General features: G+C 43.2%; 1 protein-coding gene across 1 annotated transcript; it reads right to left on the reverse strand.

Annotated features, from left to right (window-relative positions):
* Positions 1-2,260: 2,260 nt before the first annotated feature.
* Positions 2,261-15,026, reverse strand: LOC105750117 (zinc finger protein 665-like). Its single transcript, XM_031963960.1, has 5 exons — positions 14,749-15,026; positions 14,000-14,141; positions 10,266-10,392; positions 8,752-8,844; positions 2,261-5,490 (listed from the first exon to the last, which is right to left on the reverse strand). The coding sequence occupies exons 2-5, from the start codon at positions 14,030-14,032 to the stop codon at positions 2,861-2,863; spliced, it is 2,883 nt and encodes a 960-aa protein (XP_031819820.1). The 5' UTR covers positions 14,033-14,141; positions 14,749-15,026; the 3' UTR covers positions 2,261-2,860.
* Between the last annotated feature and the right edge of the window lie 6,733 nt (positions 15,027-21,759).

The following is a 21,759-nucleotide window of genomic DNA, read 5'->3' on the forward strand; positions in this document are numbered from 1 at the left end:
GCTCTTGGATAGGGCGAGCAAATATAATAAAGATGACAATATTACCTAAACTAATCTATTTATTTAGCGCTATACCAATCAGACTCCCAAAAAACTATTTTAATGACCTAGAAAAAATAACAACAAAGTTCATATGGAAAAACAAAAGGTCAAGAATTTCAAGGGAATTAATGAAAAAAAAATCAAATGATGGTGGCTTAGCTGTACCAGATCTAAAATTATATTATAGAGCAGCAGTTACCAAAACTATTTGGTATTGGCTAAGGAATAGATTAGTTGATCAGTGGAATAGATTAGGTTCAAGGGATAAAACAGTCAACAAATATAGCAACCTAGTCTTTGACAAACCCAAAGATCCCAGCTTTTGGGATAAGAACTTACTGTTTGATAAAAATTGCTGGGAAAATTGGAAACTAATATGGCAGAAACTAGGCATTGATCCATACTTAACGCCGTACACCAAGATAAGGTCAAAATGGGTTCATGACCTAGGCATAAAGAATGAAATTATTAATAAATTAGAGGAACATAGGATAGTTTACCTCTCAGACCTGTGGAAGGGGAAGGTCTTTATGACCAAAGCAGAACTAGAGATCATTACTGATCACAAAATAGAAAATTTCGATTATACCAAACTGAAAAGTTTTTGTACAAACAAAACTAATGCAGACAAGATTAGAAGGGAAGCAATAAACTGGGAAAATATTTTTACAGTCAAAGGTTCTGATAAAGGCCTCATTTCCAAAATATATAGAGAATTAACTCTAATTTATAAAAAATCAAGCCATTCTCCAATTGAAAAATGGTCAAAGGATATGAACAGACAATTCTCAGATGAAGAAATTGAAACTATTTCTAGTCATATGAAAAGATGCTCCAAGTCATTATTAATCAGAGAAATGCAAATTAAGACAACTCTAAGATACCACTACACACCTGTCAGATTGGCTAAGATGACAGGAAAAAATAATGATGATTGTTGGAGGGGATGCGGGAAAACTGGGACATTGATGCATTGTTGGTGGAGTTGTGAACGAATCCAACCATTTTGGAGAGTAGTTTGGAACTATGCTCAAAAAGTTATCAAACTGTGCATACCCTTTGATCCAGCAGTGTTACTACTGGGATTATATCCCAAAGAGATTATAAAGAAGGGAAAGGGACCTGTATGTGCACGAATGTTTGTGGCAGCCCTTTTTGTAGTGGCTAAAAACTGGAAACTGAATGGATGTCCATCAGTTGGAGAATGGCTGAATAAATTGTGGTATATGAATATTATGGAATATTACTGTTCTGTAAGAAATGACCAACAGGATGATTTCAGAAAGGCCTGGAGAGACTTACACGAACTGATGCTGAGTGAAATGAGCAGGACCAGGAGATCATTATATACTTCAACAACAATACTATATGATGACCAGTTCTGATGGACCAGGCCATCCTTCAGCAACGAGATCAACCAAATCATTTCCAATGGAGCAGTAATGAACTGAACCAGCTATGCCCAGAAAAAGAACTCTGGGAGATGACTAAAAACCATTACATTGAATTCCCAATCCCTATATTTATGCCCACCTGCATTTTTGATTTCCTTCACAAGCTAATTGTACAATATTTCAGAGTCTGATTCTTTTTGTACAGCAAAATAACGTTTTTGTCAGGTATACTTATTGTGTATCTAATTTATATTTTAATATATTTAACATCTACTGGTCATCCTGCCATCTAGGGGAGGGGGTGGGGGAGTAAGAGGTGAAAAATTGGAACAAGAGGTTTGGCAATTGTTAATGCTGTAAAGTTACCCAGGTATATATCCTGTAAATAAAAGGCTATTAAATAAAAAAAAAATAAAAAAAAATAAATCTTGGAGAGGATTTTAAAACATCATCTCATTCGATGCTCACATGAACCCTAGCAGGTGGGTGCTCTTATTATTCCCATTTTGTACATGGAGAAACTCAGGCAGGAATATTTTAAGTGATTTTCTCAAAATAATAATCGGTTTCTGAGACCAAATTTTTTGGACATGAAAAAATTCAAGTTTTGTGGCTCTTAGGATAGCATTCAATCCATTGGACTACTTAGCTGCTGAAGAAAGCATGGCAGAAATACATCTTGAAACAGATACCAAAATATTTATATGAGGACTTTTTGTGTCAGCAAACAATAGGAAACAAACTGAGTACTAATTAATCGTGGAAAGGCTGAAAAAAAGTATAGGATATGAATACTGTGAAGTAATGGAAAGTAAAGACAAATAGCAAAGAAAAGTTCATTATATTTATAGGACTTTATACACAATATGAAATTTGAGATTTCCATCGAGGTGTCTCAGCCTCGGAAGACAAATGAAGCATCAGTGATAAAACTTTTCCTTGTTAATTAGATCTAAGACTCTTATCTCCAGCATGATTTTTTCAATGTACAGTCAAATATAAGCCGTAGGTAAAGGAAGCTCTTCCCATAAATCTTGCTTTTTTAAGCCTTCATCCCAATATGAATATTCTTATCTACTGATCTCCCTCTTCCAGAGCAAAGCACATCCCCTTTGAGAACATTCTTAAGTCTTTTCTCCACATTGAACCCTCTGATATAAAGTAAAAGATAATTTCTGGCTGAAGCATTTCTGACATTAAATCAATTTAGAGTTCCTTCTCAGAATGATTTTTCTGATATAAACAAGTTTTGTATTTCATTTAATATTCTTTCTCATTCATTACAGTGATGATTTCTATTTAGTCTAAATACTCCAATGGGAATGAAGGGATGATTGTTGACTGTCTGCTTCACAACACTGATTATATTCCTAAAGTTTCTTAGTAGTGTGGATTTGCTGGTGTTTAGCAAGACTGTGCTTGATTCAGAAAGCTGTTCCCCATTGATTACATTCATAAGATTTCTCTCTAGTGTGAATTCTCTGGTGTGCAGCAAGGTCACAGTTACGTTTGAAAGCTTTCCCACACTGATTACATTCATAAGGTTTCTCTCCAGTGTGAATTCTCTGATGTTGCAAAAAGGTTGATCTAGAACAGAAGTCCTTCACACACTGATTACATTTATAAGGCTTCTCTCCAGTGTGAATTCTCTGGTGTTCAGCAAGGCTATACTTCTGTTGGAAAGACTTTCCACACTGATTACATTCATAAGGTTTCTCTCCAGTGTGGGTTCTCTGATGTTTAGCAATACTAGAGTGATATCTGAAAGCTTTTCCACATTGATTACATTCATAAGGTTTCTCCCCAGTGTGAACTCTCTGGTGTGCAGTAAGGTCGGAGTTATGGTGGAAAGATTTACCACATTGATTGCATTCATAAGGTTTCTCTCCAGTGTGGGTAATCCGATGTTTAATCAAACTAGAGAGGTAACTGAAAGCCTTTCCACATTGATTACATTCATAAGGGTTCTGTCCAGTGTGAATTATCTGATGTGCCACAAGGTTGGCATTACGTTGGAAAGCTTTCCCACAGTGGTTACATTCATAAGGTTTCTCTCCGGTGTGAATTCGCTGATGTACAGCAAGATCAGAGTTACGTAGGAAAGCTTTCCCACATTGATGACATTTATAAGGTTTCTCTCCAGTGTGAATTCTCTGATGTGCAGCAAGTCTATACTTCTTCTGGAAAGCCTTTCCACACTGATTACATTCATAAGGTTTTTCTCCTGTGTGATTTCTCTGATGTGTAGCAAGACTATAACTCTGTCTGAAATTTTTCCCACATTGATTACATTCATAAGGTTTCTCTCCACTGTGAATTCTCTGATGAGCAGCAAGCTTGCACTTCCTTGGAAAAGACTTTCCACACTGATTACATTCATAAGGTTTCTCTCCAGTGTGAATTCTCTGGTGTGTAGCAAGGTCGTGGTTACGTAAGAAAGCTTTTCCACATTGCTTACATTTGTAAGGTTTCTCTCCAGTGTGAATTCTCTGATGTTCCAGAAAGCTCGATTTATAGGAGAAGGCTTTTACACAGAGATTACACTTGTAAGGTTGCTCTCCAGTGTGGATTCTCTGATGTTCAATAAACTTAAACTTCTTCTGAAAAGCCTTTCCACATTGATTACATTTATAACGTTTCTCTGCAGTATGGATTCTTTGATGTGCAGCGAGTCTGCATTTCTGCTGGAAAGAGTTTCCACATTGATTACATTCATATGATTTCTCTGCAGTGTAAATTCTCTGATGTGCAGCAAGTCCGTACTTGTGCTGAAAAGACTTTCCACATTGATTACATTTATAAGGCTTCTCTCCAGTGTGGATTCTCTGATGTGTAACAAGGTTAGAGTTCCGCAGGAAAGCTTTCCCACATTGATTACATTTGTAAGGTTTCTCTCCGGTATGAATTCTCTGATGTGTTGCAAGGTTATAGTTCCTTAGAAAAGCTTTCCCACATTGATTACATTTATAAGGTTTCTCTCCACTGTGAATTTTCTGATGTTCCAAAAAGCTCGATCTGTAGGCAAATGTTTTCATACATTGATTACATTTGTAAGGTTGCTCTCCACTGTGAATTTTCTGGTGTTCCAAAAAGCTTGATCTGTAGGCAAAGGCTTTCATACACTGATTACATTTGTAAGGCTGCTCTCCAGTGTGGATTCTCTGATGTGAAGTGAGCCTGTACTTATGCTGAAAAGTCTTGCCACAATGAATACATTCATGAGGCTTCTCTCCAGTGTGGTTTCGTTGATGTTTGACCAAACTGGAATTCTGTTTGAATGTTTTTCCACACTGGTTACATTCATAAGGTTTCTCTCCGGTGTGAATTACATGATGCTTAATAAGGTATGATCTATAGATGAAAGCCTTCCCACATTCATTACATTTATAAAGCTTCTCTCCAGTATGAATCTTCTGATGTGTGAGTAGATTTGATTTTGAACGAAAAGTCTTTCCACATTGATTACATGCATGTGTTTTCATTCCAGTGTGAAATCCAGAATGGTAAGAAAGAGATGAGTGATGGGTTAAGGTTGCTATAGCTTCATTACATTCATACGGCTTCATGCCGGTGCACATTTTTCGATGGGTGATGACCTTAGAATTCCAACCAAAGGCTTTTTTTCCTTGATTGCACGTATAAACCTTTTTGCCAGTGTAACTTTTCAGATGTCGAGTGAGGTCTGAACTCAAGTTGAAGGCCATGTTTTGTTGATTATCTTGATATGTTTGCATTTCAGGAGACTTCTTATGGGACTGAATAAGCTCTACCTGTTCAGTAAAGCAGTCCCTGTGTTTTCTGTACTGAAAACAGTCATTCCTTGGAGTCATTATCTTACAGTGATTTAGGTCTGAATATTGTGTGAAGCTCTTTCCAGTTTCATCAGATTCACAAGGATTCTGCAGATTTTTATCTACCTTGATATGAGAATCACAGATTTCTCTCCCGTTGAAGTCACAAGGATCATCACTGACGAATCTTAGCTGGCCAGATTCTTTCACAGAAATGCCCAGATCTGTAGTGGTCTCATTGACTTTAAATCTTGTCACTGCATCTGAAGAAATAAACAAACGCATATACAGAGAGACATAGAGAGACACATACCCCACATACAACACTATAAATATATCATCTTTGCTTGAATGGTAGATAAGAAACCAATTTCTTTTATGTTTTCCAAGCTAAAAAGAATGAAAAAACCTAAATAGACAGACTCCATCATTTCAAAATGATATTGGCTCATATCCAGTATGATTTAATATTCAAAGAGCGTCTTCATAACACTACTTCATATGACATCTAGAAAACAAGTAGAGTGGGATTCTCACTATATGTCACCACTGATGGCATGACCTCAGAATGACTGATTGATCTGACCCATATTCTTGTAGCTAAGATGAGAACTAAAATCCTGTACTGAGTGAGCTCCTTTCACAGTACTAGATGGCTTTTCTCCATTGCACTTTCAAATGTCTTTTTTTTTTTTTTTTTTTGCTGAGGCAATTGGGATTAAGTGACTTGCCCAGGGTCACACAGCCAGGAAGTGTTAAGTGTCTGAGACCAGATTTGAACTCAGGTCCTTCTGACTTCAGGCCTGGTGCTCTATTCACTGTATCACCTAGCTGCTCCCTCAAATGCTTTTTTTTAAAATTATTTTTCATTTTGTCAATCTCAGGTAATCTTCCCGATTGCTTCTTCCTTAATCATCTCAATGTATCCTAAATAGACAGCTACACTATCTTTTACCTTCCTTTGAATCCCCAGACTTATAGAGAGCTTAGAATGCAGTAAACATTTACTAGTGGTTATTGACTGACTGGGCTCAGGGCTGAGATCAGGTCCACACCACTACCTACCTCCCTGATGGTCTCTGTGCTGTTCAAATGCAGGTTCAGGTCTCAAACTCGCTCTGTCTCTTCTTATACCTTATTAAGGACAAGAAGTTACCTTTGTCGAATTCCCACTCCAGTGAGATCTGACTAAACTAAATCCTGGTGATCACAAAGGCATCTAGAAGATCTGGATCTATGAGATCCCTGGGAGTCTCTAACTGTACTTCCAATCACCCAACTGCAGGGTAATCACTGGCCAGCAATTTTCTGAGAATGGAGAACCAAGACTGAGTCAGAAAGCTAGGGAACAAGGCTTTGGGCTGATCCCTTGTACAAGTCTCAGCTTTGGATTACTATTTCCAGGAAGACAGTGGCCTCCATTGCTACCAACATAGTGTTCCATGGGGACAGAGAAAATCATGAAAATGGGTTGAGTCCACTACTAATTTAGGGATTATGACCTCAGTTGGGACCTCATTTTAAGAAAAAAATCCTTTGCCGTGTTTTTGACTGATTCCCTATCCCATTCCCTAAAACAGCTTTGCCAGATTGTTTCATTCCTCCCCAACTCTCTCATTTGGATTGCTTTCTCTCTAACTGCTAGCTGAGCACTTAAGTCTCCTATTTTACTAAAAATAAATCACATATTTACCAAGAGTTTTCTCATCTCCTCCTCATCCCACATAAATCAGGAGCCTTCATTTCTTTTTAGTCCTGGTCACACATAATGAGGTGCCCTTTTGGGTTGCCAAAGCAATCCCCTTTATATATAAAAATGAACCCAGTCCACCCAAACTTCTCCCACAGCAAATTCCCTCTTGTATCATCCATATTTTTCCCTCTAATTTTCAATCTCTCCTTCTTTGCTGATCTTTGCTGCTACTGTAAGTAAATCTATGTCTCCCAATCATGAAAAAAAGATTTACGGTCCATTTCTCTCTATTAGAAATTGTCTTTTATCATTCCTTCCATTCATGGCCAAATGCCTTAAGAGTATCATTCACAAGTGGTGTTTCCAACTCCTTTCCTCTTCTTTCTTACAAATTCTACACTCCAGGTTCTAAGTCCTTCATTCAGCTCCAAGTGCTTGCTGCAAAGTTACCAATAATCTCGTGACCATTAAGTTCAATGGTTTTTTCTTCACTCTTCACCTTTCTTGGAATTTGTGCAGCCTTTGACCCAGTCAATCACTCTCTTTTCTTTGATATTCTCTTCCTCCAGGTTTTGGTGATAATACTTTCTCCTGGTTCCCTTCCCAGGATGACCAAAATTAAACTCATTGTCTTTTCCCTGATCTTCTCGTCTTCTTATTTTCCTATCACTATTCAGGCTACCGGCCTCCCCATTGTCCCCTCCTAGAAGTTACCTATTCCTCTTTATCCCTCACATTCATGTCCCACATGCCCAATTCCACCTTTTCATTCTGCCTTTGTAACATTTCTTGCCTACATACCCTTGTCTCCCATCTGCTCCTTTCTTGGATCAGACCCTGTCTGCTCACACCTGGCTACTGGTGGCTGTCCTCATTCTCCCCTCCCCTCATCCTTCACCCAGCTGTCAAATTCATCTTAGTAAAATGCACTTCTCTTCATGTCATTGATTATTCAATAAATATCCTCTATCACTGGGATCAAATATAATATCCTCTGCTTGGCTGCTTATTTTCAGCTCCTTTCCCACCTCCCAGTGTTCTTTCACCTTAGTAATAACCAGTGGTACAAGTCTGTTCTTCCCTTTTTCACCAGGACACTCCATCTCCTGACGCTTTCTCTGTTTTTCTCTGTTTTCTCTGACTGTCCTTCATTCTCAGGCTTGCCTGAAATCCCTCTCATTCTACAATAAGTCTTCCCCAGTTCTCCTTAGCCTACGTGCCTTCCCTTTCTTGAGGGATTTATCCCAGATGTGGTGGGTTTCTACACTGTCATCTGCATGTTGTCTTCCCCACTAGACTGTGACGTCCTTGAGAGCGGGCCTTGTCCCCTACCTTTCTTTTTATCCCTGGGTCTGGCACATAGAAATTGCTTAAAAAATATTTATCCCCACCTGCCGACTAGGGGAAGGGAGGGAAAAATTACTACACAGGATTATGTAGGGGTGAATGTCAAAAATCATCTATGTATATATTTTGAAAATAAAAAACTAATAATTTAAAAAATAAAAAAAAATTATCCACTGGAATAAAGCCTAGAAAAGAATTCCCATTGCATACCTTCAACCCCCTTTGGATGCTTTCAAAAGATTTCTATTCCCCAAAGTTCCAAATAATAATTTCTTATAGGTAACTGAAGGCAATAAACTCCAGCCACCTCATTTTTACAGAGGGGGAAACTGAGGTTTAGAGGTTCAGTGACTTGCCCTGGATCACATTCCTAAAAAGCATGAAAAAAGCAATTCCAAGTCGGGTCTTCCTCTCCCCCAAGTTAGCACCTCCTTCCCTGAACTTGTGATATAAGACTTCCAACATGTGCTTCTGTCTCACTCACCTGGACAGAAGTTCCTTCGGCCTTTTGGCTCCAGAATCCATAGTGGTTCTTCCTGCAAATAGGAAATCAAATCTCCTCTGGAAACTGGAAGCCCTAGACATGGGGAATACAGAGAGAATGAGGATGGAGACAAATTTTAAAATTTGGTCCACTTTAGGGACAAGGAGACATATGAGCAAGTACAACAGAATGGATCCCAGGATCCTTCACGAATGGTTTCCATGGTGTTGATTGTTGGGATCTTTGGAAAGGGAACAATGGGACCATGCAATTAATTGGGAATTAGAAAATGTCATCTTTGTTTACTTCTTTCATAAAAGGATGGGCACCTTCATTATTAGAAATTAGAGACAGCTGGTAGTTCAGTGGTAAAAGTCCTGGCTCTGGAAGCAGGAAGACCCAATTCCAAATTTAGCCTCAGACACTTAGCAGCTGGTTGATTATGGACAAATCACTTCACTTATGTGTGCCTCGGTTTTCTCATCTAAAAACTAGGGACAATGAGAATACCAAGTTTGCAGAGAGATTGTGAGGCTCAAATGAGAACATATTGATAAATTACTCAAGAACAGTGCTCGGCACATAGTAGGTATATAAATAAATACCTACTGCCTTTTTTTCTTTTCCTACCATGGGTCTGGTCTGTTATCTCTAAGACCTTTCAGGTGCTCTAAAACAATGATCAATTCTTAGGCACAGGGAAGTAGGAAGGGTTTGTAGCTCCTCACTGCCAAACTTCCAACCAATGATATTGTTCCTTGCAACTCAACATTGTCATCAATGATATTGTTCCTTCAATCCCACGATGTGATGTATCTTGTATTATTTTCTATACTCCACAAGACATGTAAAAGGGGAGCTGCCTCTCTGCTCTGCTCTGGCCAGAGGCAAAGTCAATGGCTTTTTTATTGGTAGGGAACATACCCCTGCTAATAAATGTCATCTTGCTCAAAGAATTGCTTCAGTTTACCTTGCTGTTCAATTTCATACACAAAATTAGGGAGGATTAGGAGCAATGAGCTACCTATTTACACTTGTTAACAAGGCGGCCTTTCAAATTCTATACCTATTCCAAAGAGGAAGGAGTTATCTTGGCAGGTACAGGTTCCTTCATTACCCATCTACAGGAGAAAGCTGCAGGAGCATTTTCAGAGATTCTGCAGTAACAATTCTAATCCAGTTAAAGGTTAGACAAAATAGAACCCCTAAAATGGCGTCAACTCTGAGATTCTCTAATATTGGGTTGATTTTAGAACTGAATCTCCCTAATTTTTTTTAAAGAGACAACTTCAGGAGGCACAAGGGAAAGTCCCGGCATCCCATCATATAATTCAAAGACCTTCAAGAGGAAAGATCTTCTAAAGGAAAGTCTTCTCCAACAGGAGGACCCCATGGAGAGATCACTTTTGCCTTTCAAATAGTAGCAAAAAATGTTCCTGATTTGCACAATACGTAGGGAAAGAAAACACTCCTCTCATGGTAGAATCAAAGGTATCAGAGCAAATGGTCCTTACCCAGGAAAAGCAGGTTCTGGGAGATTTCCAGCATGACCTCCTTGTACAGCTCTTTCTGAGAATGGTCCAAGAGGCGCCACTCCTCCTGGGTGAAGTCCACGGCCACATCCTTAAATGTCACTGACTCCTAAACCATCAAAGATACAAGATATAGAGCTGAAAGGGACTGCAGAATTCAACTGGCTCAATTCTCATTAACTTCAAGGAACTAACTGAAGAAGAGGAGGGATTTGCCCAAATTCAGGACCTTTGAGACTATCATAGCCAACACTTAAAACCACAGACATTAAAAGCCCAATGAAATGTTGAGAAAAGCATTTTATATTTGTTTTCCTTCCTTCCTTCCATTCTCCTTCCTTCCTTCCTTCCTTCCTTCCTTCCTTCCTTCCTTCCTTCCTTCCTTCCTTTCTTTCTTTCTTTCTTTCTTTCTTTCTTTCTTTCTTTTTCTTTCTTTCTTTCTTTCTTTCTTTCTTTCTTTCTTTCTTTCTTTCTTTCTTCTTTCTTTCTTCCTCCTTCCCCCCTCTCCCTCCCTCCCCCTCTCTCTCTTTATCTTCTATCTAGATATTCTTTCTCTCTCTCTGGCAATTGGGGTTAAGTGACTTGCCCAGGATCACACAGAAAAGAAGTGTTAAGTGTCTGAGACCAGATTTGAACTCAGGTTCTCCTGACTCCAGGGCTGGTGCTCTATTCACTGTACCACCTAGCTGCCCCAAGCATTTTATATCTGAAGAGCAAATCATGTTGGATTAATAAAAGCTGGAGAAATGTTTTACTATGAAATGTTTCTCCCTGGTAGGTGTTCTACCAGTGAGGTATGAGTATCTGTGGAGGAGAAAAAAAAGTAATGTGAAATTATTCCCCATCAAGTGTCATATGTAATAGATTAAGAAAACTGTATGGTGAGTTTGTAAGAAGTTGCCAAGTACTGTATGTTCTGGGGAGATGGGAAATGTTAGCTATAATCACTGGAGAGAGAGCAAAAAAAGGGCAATTAGCTAATTATTTTTTGGAAGAATGAAATAAAGTCTTATTTAGAAAAAAAAAAAGCACAAAGAGGATTCTTAAAAGCTAGAAATCCCACTCTGTGCTGAATGAAGTGCTATGGGATTATTACCAACCAAAAGAAGAAAAGTTAGCTATTGTTTGATCAAGGACTTGAGGTGACACTAGATATGATGTGTCATAGCCAAAACAGGTTGTCTTTGCTTTATGATTACTTTCACTTGTTAATAGCAATTATTCCTTAATTTTCCAATTAGTCAAATAGAAATGAGGAATTATGAAAGGGAGATATAATATTTTATTAACTAGAGCTGGAGATTCAGCTAATTCACAACAAAATCTGACAGAATACTTATGAGGAATAGAATTTTTGTCATCCATCCTGAGAACTCTAGTCTCTTGGATTCAATGGCTTTGGCCTCCTGGTTACACCCACAACGATACCTCCCTCCTCTGGGCTCCAGAGCTATTCTGGGGATTTCTAAATGGCTGGAACTCTCTCCCTCCTCATTTCTGCTTCCTGGATGTCACACCTTCCCTAGGAAGCCTTCCTAATCCTTCTTAATTCCCTTCTTTTCTTTCAGTTATTTATTTATCCTGCATATTCATTACTTTGTATTTATTTGTTTACATCTATCTTGTCAGCTCCATTAGAGTGTAAGCTCCTCCAGCACAGGTCTGTCTTCAGCTTTCCTTCATCCCTTTATCCCTCCTCCCTTCCCCCCACCCCCCCAAATCTCCAGGACTTCCTACAGTGCTTAGGATACAGGAGACCCTTAATACTTTTTCTTGATTGAGCCTCAAAACAGCTTTGAAAGGTGGTATTATTATCATCCTCATTCTTACAGAAAAGGAAACTGAGGCAGAGGGTACCAGTTGACCTTTTAATTACAAATGACAATTGCACATATATGATATTCCTTTCTAAGCTCTTTCCGGTCTATGCTTCTTTCTGAAAGTTCTCCTGTTCCCTTCCAGTTTTTTGGAAAAACTGCCCCCCCTTCTTTCCTTTGGGGGGGGGAGAGCAAGGGCACTCCCTGGAGAAGAGGGCATCCTTTCAGAACTTAGGGTATAGGATCCTGGGCTTGCAATCAGGAAGAGAAGAAGACTTCCGATGTGACCTCAGACACTTATTAGTAGGTGATCCTGAGCAAGACACTGTATCCCTGCCTCAACTGTGAAATAATACAGGGTGGTTGGGAAGACAGTCCATAGTGGAGGGTGGTGAAAAGAAACTGATTCCATTTTGATTCATGATAATTTTTTGCCTGAAAGCCTGAGGTCTCTTGAACAAGGACTGAAAAGTCTTCAGAATCTTCCCAAGTCCCACCTTGCAAATGCTATTTCCTGGGACCAGGAAGAGTTCCAAGAGCTCCCCCTTCCCTTTAACTCCCAAATCAGGCAAGAAGCAGTAGCTTAACAAAGGACCAGCTGATACTTAAAGAAGAGATAGTTTCCTCAATTGTTGAGTTTCACACAGTTCAGTTCAATCCAAATCTTTCTTCTCCAGCTCATTTTCCATTTTAGGAAACTAAGGCAAACAGAATTAAGTGACTTCTTCAGGGTCATCCAGTATGTGAGCTGATAACTGAATTTGAATTCAGGTCCAGGCTAGCTCACTTTCCACTGGGCCACCACCTAGCTGCTAAAGGCCTTTGAACAATGGAAGCTTTCTGTCTTTCTATTTTAATATCATTATTTTATATTTTCCCTTGCCTAAGGATCCTGGGTCAAGGAGCTAAGAACATATATGCATGTTGTGATATATCTGTGAACTTGTCTATCTTATTACCTATGTGTATACAAATACACACATATACACAATGGGTAGACCAGCACACGCGCATGTGCACAAACACACACACACACACACACACACACAAATAGGACAGTTCCATATGTAATCTCTGGAACAGAAGTTCCCAAGTGTCATCAACTACAGATGACTGGGTCACACTCTGGAGTGAATTATAAAAAGCAATTACCATGTGCGGTTTGCAGGACCCTGTGCTCCCTTTCTCAGGGTGTCCCCAGCAAGGACCCAGACAATTCTCACAATAGGATCAAACGAGATCCTATTTCCATGGCTCCTGGCCCATGGTTGATGCCACAGAACCAGCGCCCAAAGTCGGGCCAGTCTTTCTTCCCCTCCTCCTCCTGAACCCAGGGACACTGGGCTGTGGCTGAGCCTTAGCCAGGACCCTCCATCCCATAACTCTGGGATCCAGGGGCTTCTCTCACCCTGGGAATGTCCTCCCTCCTCCCTGGGCCTTCCCACCTCCTTCCCATCTCAGCAAAAATCTCACCTTCTGAAAAAAGAGCCTTTCCTGGTGCGCAAATGGTGGAACCTTCCCTCAGTGCTTCCTGTCTACAGAGCTTATGTGGACAGAGGTGCTGAAAGTCTCACCCCTTAATACAGTAAGCTCCTTAAGGGCAGGAACTGATTCCCCCCCCCCCTTTTCCATCCCCAGTAGCTTAGCATAGTGCTCGGCACAGAGGAGCCACATTCTAAAACCTTATTGATTTGACCTGGCAAAGGAGGGAAGTTCAGAGAGACCCGGGAGCAGCGCTGTGACATAAGCCAGAAAGATATAGGCAGCATCAGGAGGGTGACTCCTGTCCTGCTGCCAGTCCTGCGGGGCCCCCTCCCTCTGACAGGAGGAAGCTTCCTGGCCTCCCTTGGACGCCCCCTGGGCTGCTGCTGCTCAGCTCTGGGCAGGGACCGCACTCACCTGGGACGAGGGGCTCCGGCTGCCGGCGGCCATGTCTCTGGTTCCGGGCTTGGGTCCTCTGCCAGCCGGGCTGGGGAGGGAGAAGGTCCTCAGAGAGGGAGAGAGAGAGACGGTGCTTTCTCCGCCCAGGCTGGATGCTGACCTGTCCAGAATGACAGAGCGAGCTCTCAGGGCAGGGGGAGAGGCTGCTCCCCAGGAGGAGGCTGAGAGACCTCAGCTCAGAGAAGGCAGAGAGATCCCCGGACAGGGACAGTGGGGAGAGGCTGCACCGCAGAAGGAGGGTAATAAGGAAGGCCAGGCTTGGAAGTGACCAGAGTCTGAGCAGGAAAAGAAGTTGTGTCTGTCTGTCTGTCTCTCTTTCTCCCTCCTTCCCTCCCTCTTTCTCTCCCTCCCTCCCTCCACGGATCTATGCCATCATACCCACCCCAGCCTCCTGCACAGACCAGGAGGCAGAAGGAGCTTTGGGGATGAGACCAGGCAGAGCCTCAGTGGTCCCTGACCAGAGCTGCCCTTCCACCTAATGCTCTGGTGGCATGAAGATTGGACAGCTGCCCAATGGTAAAGTGGGGGACGGCACTGCTGGGGATGAGACAGGGGGCAGAGGATGGAGCAGCGGGAGGGGGCTGCCCCAGGAGCCCGGCGGGAGGGAGTCTTCCCCGGGAGAGCCGCCGGACACTGTCCAAGAGCTCAGAGGGGGAGGCGGGGTCTCGATGGAGGCGGGGGCCGGGAGGGTCCTGGCTCAGACCTACCTGGGACTGTCCGTGCAGAGCAGCTGTTCAGGAGGCAGAGAGATCTCGGCTCAGAGACGGAGGCAGAGAGATCTCCGCTCCGGGGAGGGCAGAGAAATCTGCTTCAGGATCCAGCTTTCCGGCAGCCCTTTCTGGGAGGGTCCCCCGAGTGCTTGAAGCCCTGCTTGCCCAGCCCCGGAGGCCCCCAGCATGGTCCCTTTCCTCCAATCACGACCAGGGCCTCAGGCCCCGCCCACCTCTCCTCCCCTGCCTCCGTCACGTGGCACGCCTTGGCCACTGCAATGGCTTTCTCCCCCCTCCTCCTCCCAGGCCTCCAGCCTCCACCCCAAAACTCCGATTGCACCTGGGCCCCCCCACCGGCTGGTCCCCCCCCCCCCCCCCCCTTCTTCTTCCTCTCCTCCTCCCCTCCCCCAGCTCTGGGCTCAGCCCCTCCCCATGAAGCTCAGGCTCTTCCAGCTCTCCCCGCTACTTGCCCTTCCTCCAGCCCCCGCCCCCTCAGGCCGCCCTGTGCCCCCTGCCCCGGAGCCCAGCCTTGCGCATCCCACCCTCACTCTCCGGCCCCCAGCATTTGCCGCCCCCCCAGCATTTGCCCCCACTGCACATTTCCCCCGCTGTCTCGCTCCTGCCCTCCCCAAGGAGCTTCCCCTCCATCTCCCTCTTCCCCAGCTGGAGCCCAGCGGGATCCCCCAGGGCAGCCGAGGCCAGGAAGTGGGGACGCCTGGGGCCCAGGGCACCCGCTCCAGCTCCCGTTATAAGCCTCCCTTCTCATTCCCCCGAGCCTTGACATCCCCCTCCGAGAGCAGGGCTCGGCTGCTGCTGATGCGGCAACCGCAGGGCATCTCCTGGGAGGTCTCACTTCTTCCCTCTCCCCCAAACCCGGCTCCCAATGGGGAGGGGAGGGGGCGGAAAGCTGGGCATCCTGGTCCCGGCGCGCGGGGAGGGCAGGAAGCCGGGGTGGCGGCCGGAGGCCAGAGGGGAAGGTTGCCAGAGGGGGTGCAGGGAGCTCAAACCGCGCGGGGAGATCCCTAGTGAACCTTCTTTTGCTTTTTTCTCTTAACTTTATGTTGCAAAGAACAGTGTCGGGCAGGGACCTGCGGGTGCCAGGGCTGGGGAGGGCAACCTTAGGGCACAGACTGGCCCAGCCCGGAGCGGTACCGGACAGAGCAGGGTTTCCTCTCCCTTCTGCTTAGCCGAGTTGGAGAGAGAGGGAATGTTTGGGATGCAAATAAAGCCCAAAGAACCTCTCCTGTGTATACTCCTGTGTGTCTGTATATGCACCTTTTACATGTACATATGCAGACACACACACAGCTCAATGGTCTCCACATCTTGGAGTCCCCACTTTTCAGAGAGATTTGGCTACAGAGCGTGTCCCCATTTGACCACTTCCCTTTCTCTTAGCGTCCCCAATGCTCTGTTCAGAAGCCTTTAATTTTAGGGAATCCAGTGCATCCTTTTATCCTCTGTAACTGTCTCTGTCTCCAATTTGGTTAAGATCACATCCTCCCAGAGCTGGCAGAGGTTCAGGATCCATTTCTCTTCTAATTTTGTTTAGTATTGATGGAAACTTAACTGCTGCCCCAGCCCCAGTAATCCTGTTTCTCTCCTATCTCAGGGCTCAGGTCTCTCTATCTCTCTGTGTTTGTCTGTCTGTCTTTCTCATGGCAACAAAAGGGTCTTTTACCTTTCTCCATGCATATTTATCTGAAATAAATCCAATTAGGGGGCATTTCTAGTGCATTTCCTTACTGAAAATTGCCCAAACTATGCAAAATCCCATCGGAGCTTATCCAAATTTCAGTGCTCTGCCCAGTCCTCCTGTTTTTGCTAATTTTCCTTCTCTATATAACCTGCAGCCTCACTCTGATGGAGTGCCTGTCTTCCTTGAGGAGGAAGTCCATAGGGTAAGTCAACTTTACCCTAGGAGGTCAGTGTTGGATTCCTTCAATTTCTATTTTACCCTCCGGTTCTAGACCATCCGGACAGTTTTCCTTGAGAAGTTCTTGAAGGATGATATTCAGGCTTTTTTTTTTTTTTTTTTTCTAATCATGGCTTTTAGATAGTCTAATAATTCTTAAATTATCTCTCCTGGATCTTTTTCTAGGTTAGTTGTTTTTCCAAAGGACATTTTCTTCTATTTTTTTCATTCTTTTGATCTCTGCGATTGATTCTTGATAAAGTCCTTACATTTGTCCAGTTCTAATTTTTAAGGAGTTGTTTTCTTCGGTTATTTTTGGTACCTCTCTTCCCATTTGACTAGTATTCTTTTACATTGTTTTCTTCAGTGAATTCTTGTACATCTTTTTTCCCCACTCTTTGGGCTAAGCTTACCAAGCTGTTGACTCTTTTTTTCATGGTTCTCTTGTATTACTCATTTCTTTTCCCTATTTTTCTCCTGCCTCTTCTAATTGATTTTAAAAATACTTTTTGAGCTCTTCAAGGAGTTCTTTTAGGGCTTGAGACAAATACACATTTTTCTCTGATATATATGTATGTATGTATGTATGTATGTATATATGGATTTTTGTAATGTTCTTGGTGGTCTTCTGGAGACTGTTTCCAGCCAACTGAAGAAGAGTTATCTGTTGTTTTATTGAGGACATGATGTGTCTTAGCCAAAACAGGTTAAGTCCTTGCTTTATGGTTGCTTTCACTTGTTAATGGTACCTATTCCTTAATTTTCATATTTAGTCATGGAGAAATGAGGAACTTTGAGAGGAATAAGTAATATTTTATTAATTGGGGCTAGAGATGGAGCTAATTCATAAGAAAGTCATTGACAGAATATTTATGAGGAACAAAATATGTAAAAAGACCCTTAAAACTATTGAGAGTCAAGAGAACAAGTTAAGAGGCAGATTTGTGGCCATAGATGATAGTTGGCCATTATTATCTTTATTGTTCAAGTTCAGTCTGAATCTTCCTGCTCTATTTGGGGTGTTCCTGGCAATGGTACTGGAGTAGTTTGCCACTTTCTTCTCCAGCTCATTTTCCATCTTAGGAAATTGAGGCAAACACAGTTAAATGACTTGCCCAGTGTCACACAGCTAGTGTCTGAGATTGTAATTTGAATTCAGGTCTTCCTGACTCCACGATACTCCATCCATTCTGCCACTTGGTTCCTAAAGGACTTTGAACAGTAGAAGCATTCTCTCTTTTTTTTTTTTCTTAAAAAATCCTTTTTCTATTTTTTTTTCCTTGCCTAAAGGCTCTGGGTCAAGGAACTAAGGAAGAAAAAATGTGTGTAGTTTGTGTGTATAGTTATATTATTACATATTGTGAAGCTGAGGCAGTTAATGATTTTACTCTTATTTGCATGAGTTCCCTTCCTATCCAGAGAAGGCTGAATCAGAATCAGCCAATCAGGAGGCAATTTTGAGCACTCCTTGGTCTTGATATAATAGAGATCCTTTATAGCGTTCATTTGCTAAACCTAGAACTTCTAGCTGCCACCGAACTGGCTCAGACTGGCTCATTTTAACTCCCCAACAACTAAAGGGACTTCTAGTCCCATGGGGACTTTCCAGTCCAACCCACTCCTCTGTACCCAGAGGGTGTCTTGTAATCTCTGAGAACAGCCCAGCCCTGTGATCGAACCTGTTTAGATTCCAGTTCGGAGAAACAGTCTAGCCTAGGGGACCAATGGCCCCAGTGATTAGGACACGGTGCGATGGCCTCCCTCCCCCGTTGTGTACAATCCCTGCTATCTAGCCCATCACACGCTTAGCCTGAGCTGCAGCTCTACATGATGCTGACTGCCTTAAACTGTGCACACAGCTAATATGTCTGTCTTAGAATGAACTCTGAAGTTGACTTTTTAATGTATATATGAAGGCATAAAGAGAAATACACTCATACATACACAATACATATATCAACATATACATGTATGCATATGATGTGTGTACACGCTACATTAACACATGCTTACACATACGATGTCTGGAATTGGAGGACCCAAGTGGCATCATCTACTGATGATTGGATTAAAAAAACACCTGCCACTTAGTTGTCTGCCTACAACCTGTGCGTGCTCCCTTACCCTGGCTGTCCCTAGCAAGGAAGTAGATGATTCTCCCAATGGGTTTAAGGGAGACACTGTTCCTCATGCTCCTGGGCCACAGATGACTAGTCTCCAAGTGCTTTCCATTCTTTTGACCCCTAATTCCCCTCCATCTCCTCAGCCTCCCAACAGAGCTTGACCAAGGTCCTCCATCCCCTAACTCTGCCTTTCGAATGGCTTCTGAGATGCTTCCAAACTCCTTCCTCCTCACTTGAGCCTGTGTGGTCTGAGGAGGAAAGAAATGACCAGAATCAGGGCTTTCCTTTCTTGATGCTCTGGGTAACATGGGAAGATTGGAAGACTGTGACCCAATGGTAAGGTGAGGGATGTCCCCCAAGGATCTATGGGATATGACAGAGGGCCTGCACATGAAGCAGCAGAAGGGCAGTCCCAGGAGCCAGGCCCAGGCAGGAGCTCTTCCCCGGGAGAGCCGCCGACACTGTCCAAGGTCAGATGGGGAGGCTGGGTCTCAATGGAAGCGGGGGGCCGGGACGGGTCCTGGCTCAAACCTACCTGCGACCTGTATGTGCAGACATGGTTTTCGTAAAACAGAGAGATCTCAGTTTTAGCAAAAGAAAGAGAAATCTCAGCTCCAAAGGAAGAAGGCAGAGAGATCTCAGCTCCAAGAGAAGAAGGCATATCTCTGCTCCAAGTGAATAAAACAGAGACCTGTCCACTCAGGGAGAAAGATCTCAGCTCCAGGGACAGCAGCAAGATCCCAGCTCCGAGGGGAAAATACAGAAACATTTCAGTCCAAAGGGTAAGGCAGAAGGATCTGTTTCAAGTTCCTGTTTTTAGCCAGTCTCCTCCAGGAGGGGCCACCTAGTCCCCAAGCCCCACCTGCCCAGCCCCAGAGGCCCCCAGTATGGCCCCTTTCCTTCAATCATACCCAGGACCAGGACCTCAGGGCCCGCCCACCTCTCCTTTCCAAGTCCTGTCTCCATCACATGGAACGCCTTGGTCACTGCAAAGGCCCCTTCTCCCCGCTCCTCTCAGGCCTCCAGCCTCCACCCCGAGGCTTCGATTCCACTGGTCCTCTCTGGGCACTACCTGTCCCCATCCCCTCCATCTTGGTTATTTCCCTCTCTCTCTCTCCCCTTGCTCTGGGACTAAATCCTTCCTCTGCTTAAGCTCAGACTCTTCCAACTCCCCCCCCTTTACTCATCTTCCTCCCAAGAACGTCCTCCCCCTCCAGCCCTCCAGCCTTCATCCCCTCAAACCTCCCCGTCTCCCCTGCAGCTTGGAGCATCCATCCTAACTTTCCTAGACCCTGCCCACATTTACTCCCCTGACCTTTCAATCCATTCCTGCCCTGCCATAACCGAAACCCCCAAGAAGGGGCTTTTCCTCTATGTCCATCTTCCCTGAGACATTCCGTCCCTGGAACACAGTTGGATCTTCCAGGGCAACTGAGGCACCTGGAACCCAAGGCACAGAATACAGCGTGTGCTATAAAATCCTGTTCTCATTTACACGAGCCGGCACATGCTCCTCCAAGAGCAGGTGTTTAGCGACCCCTGTTGAAGCAACTGAAGTCCATGCCCTGGAAGGTCCCACTGGTTCCCTCTCCACCTCCCAAAACCCCATGTCCTAATGGGAAGGGGAAGGTGCAGAAAGTCTTGGTTCTTGGGCACAGGGATGGCAGGAAGATGGAGGCTGGAGGCCAGATGGGAGAATTGCTACTGGGGTGGAGGGAGCTCAAATCCCACAAAGGAGATCCTTAATGAACTTTCTTGCTTTCTTTTCTTTTCATTTCTTTTTTTCTTTTCACCTAATTTTCTAAAGGGCAATGATTGACTGGGACCTGCAAGTTACAGGGTTGGGGAGGGAACCTTAGGGCATAGATTGGCACAGCAGCCTAGGACAAGAGCAGAGCAAGATCTCATCTTGGTCCTTGTTAGCTAAACTGGAGAGGAGAGGAAATGTTTAGGGATGGTTTGTTTTTTATAATTTTATTTATTTTAAAATAATTTAGTTTCAAGTAAACCAAGGGATCCTTTTCTCTTTTGTAATTGCTTCTGTCTCTACTTCGGTTAACATCACACTCATTGCCATGGCTGGGAAAGGGTTAGGGTTTGTTTTTCTTCTAATTGTGTATAGTATCGATGCAAGGCCCAGTAATCCTGTTTCTCTCCTATCTCGAATCTCACGTCTCTCTTTCTGTCTCTGTCTGTCTGTCTGTCTCATTGCAACAAAGGTCTTTTACCTTTTCCCATGATATTTTATCTAAAATAAATCCAATCACGGGAAATTTTCTCATGTGTATCCTTGCCTAAGATTGTTTGAGGAGGGAAACTTAGGGCCTAGACTGGCCTTCCAGCCTGGTACTGGAGCAGAGCAAGATTTCCTCTTTTTTTCTCGTTAGCTGAATTGGAGAGGAGAGGGAATGTTTGGGATTTAAGGAAAACTGAAAGAACAAGTAGACGTGTGCGTGTGTGTGCATAGTCATGTGTATGTATAAGCATATATTTACATACACATGTACATATATACATATACATCTAAATTATCTCTTCACCTTGGATTCCAAACTTTTTGCTACACAGCGTTTCCCCATTTGACCACTTCTCTTTCTCTTAGGGTCCCCAATGCTTTCTGTTCAGAAGCTTTTAATTTTAGGGAATCCAGTGGATCCTTTTATATTTTGTAATTGCCTCTGTCTCTAGTTTGGTTAAGATCCCATCTCCTTCCCAGAGCTGGCAGAGGTTTAGGATCTGTTTCTCGTCTCCTTTTTTATAGCATGATCTTTCATATTAAAGTTGCAGATCCATTTTTGGTCAAATAGATCTTTTCCTTATCTCTTTAAATGAAGTCCTACTGCAGGGTCTGATTTTCTTCCAGCCACTAACCCCATACAAGTCGACTTGGACTGTTCTCCTTAATATAGGATAATAGCTATGTATAGTATATATAATGTATCTTATATATAACATTATATATTGTGCATG

Source organism: Sarcophilus harrisii, chromosome 3 (assembly GCF_902635505.1).
Source record: "Sarcophilus harrisii chromosome 3, mSarHar1.11, whole genome shotgun sequence".
NCBI classification, from domain to species: Eukaryota; Metazoa; Chordata; class Mammalia; order Dasyuromorphia; family Dasyuridae; genus Sarcophilus; species Sarcophilus harrisii.

Excerpts from the sequence above, each read along its gene's own strand:
- LOC105750117 (XM_031963960.1), bottom strand. The coding sequence starts at position 14,032 with ATGGCCGCCGGCAGCCGGAGCCCCTCGTCCCAG. Across the intron at positions 10,393-13,999 it reads GCCGGAGCCCCTCGTCCCAG|GAGTCAGTGACATTTAAGGA; the intron begins GTGAGTGCGGTC and ends TTGATGGTTTAG. Across the intron at positions 8,845-10,265 it reads CCAGAACCTGCTTTTCCTGG|GGCTTCCAGTTTCCAGAGGA; the intron begins GTAAGGACCATT and ends CCCCATGTCTAG.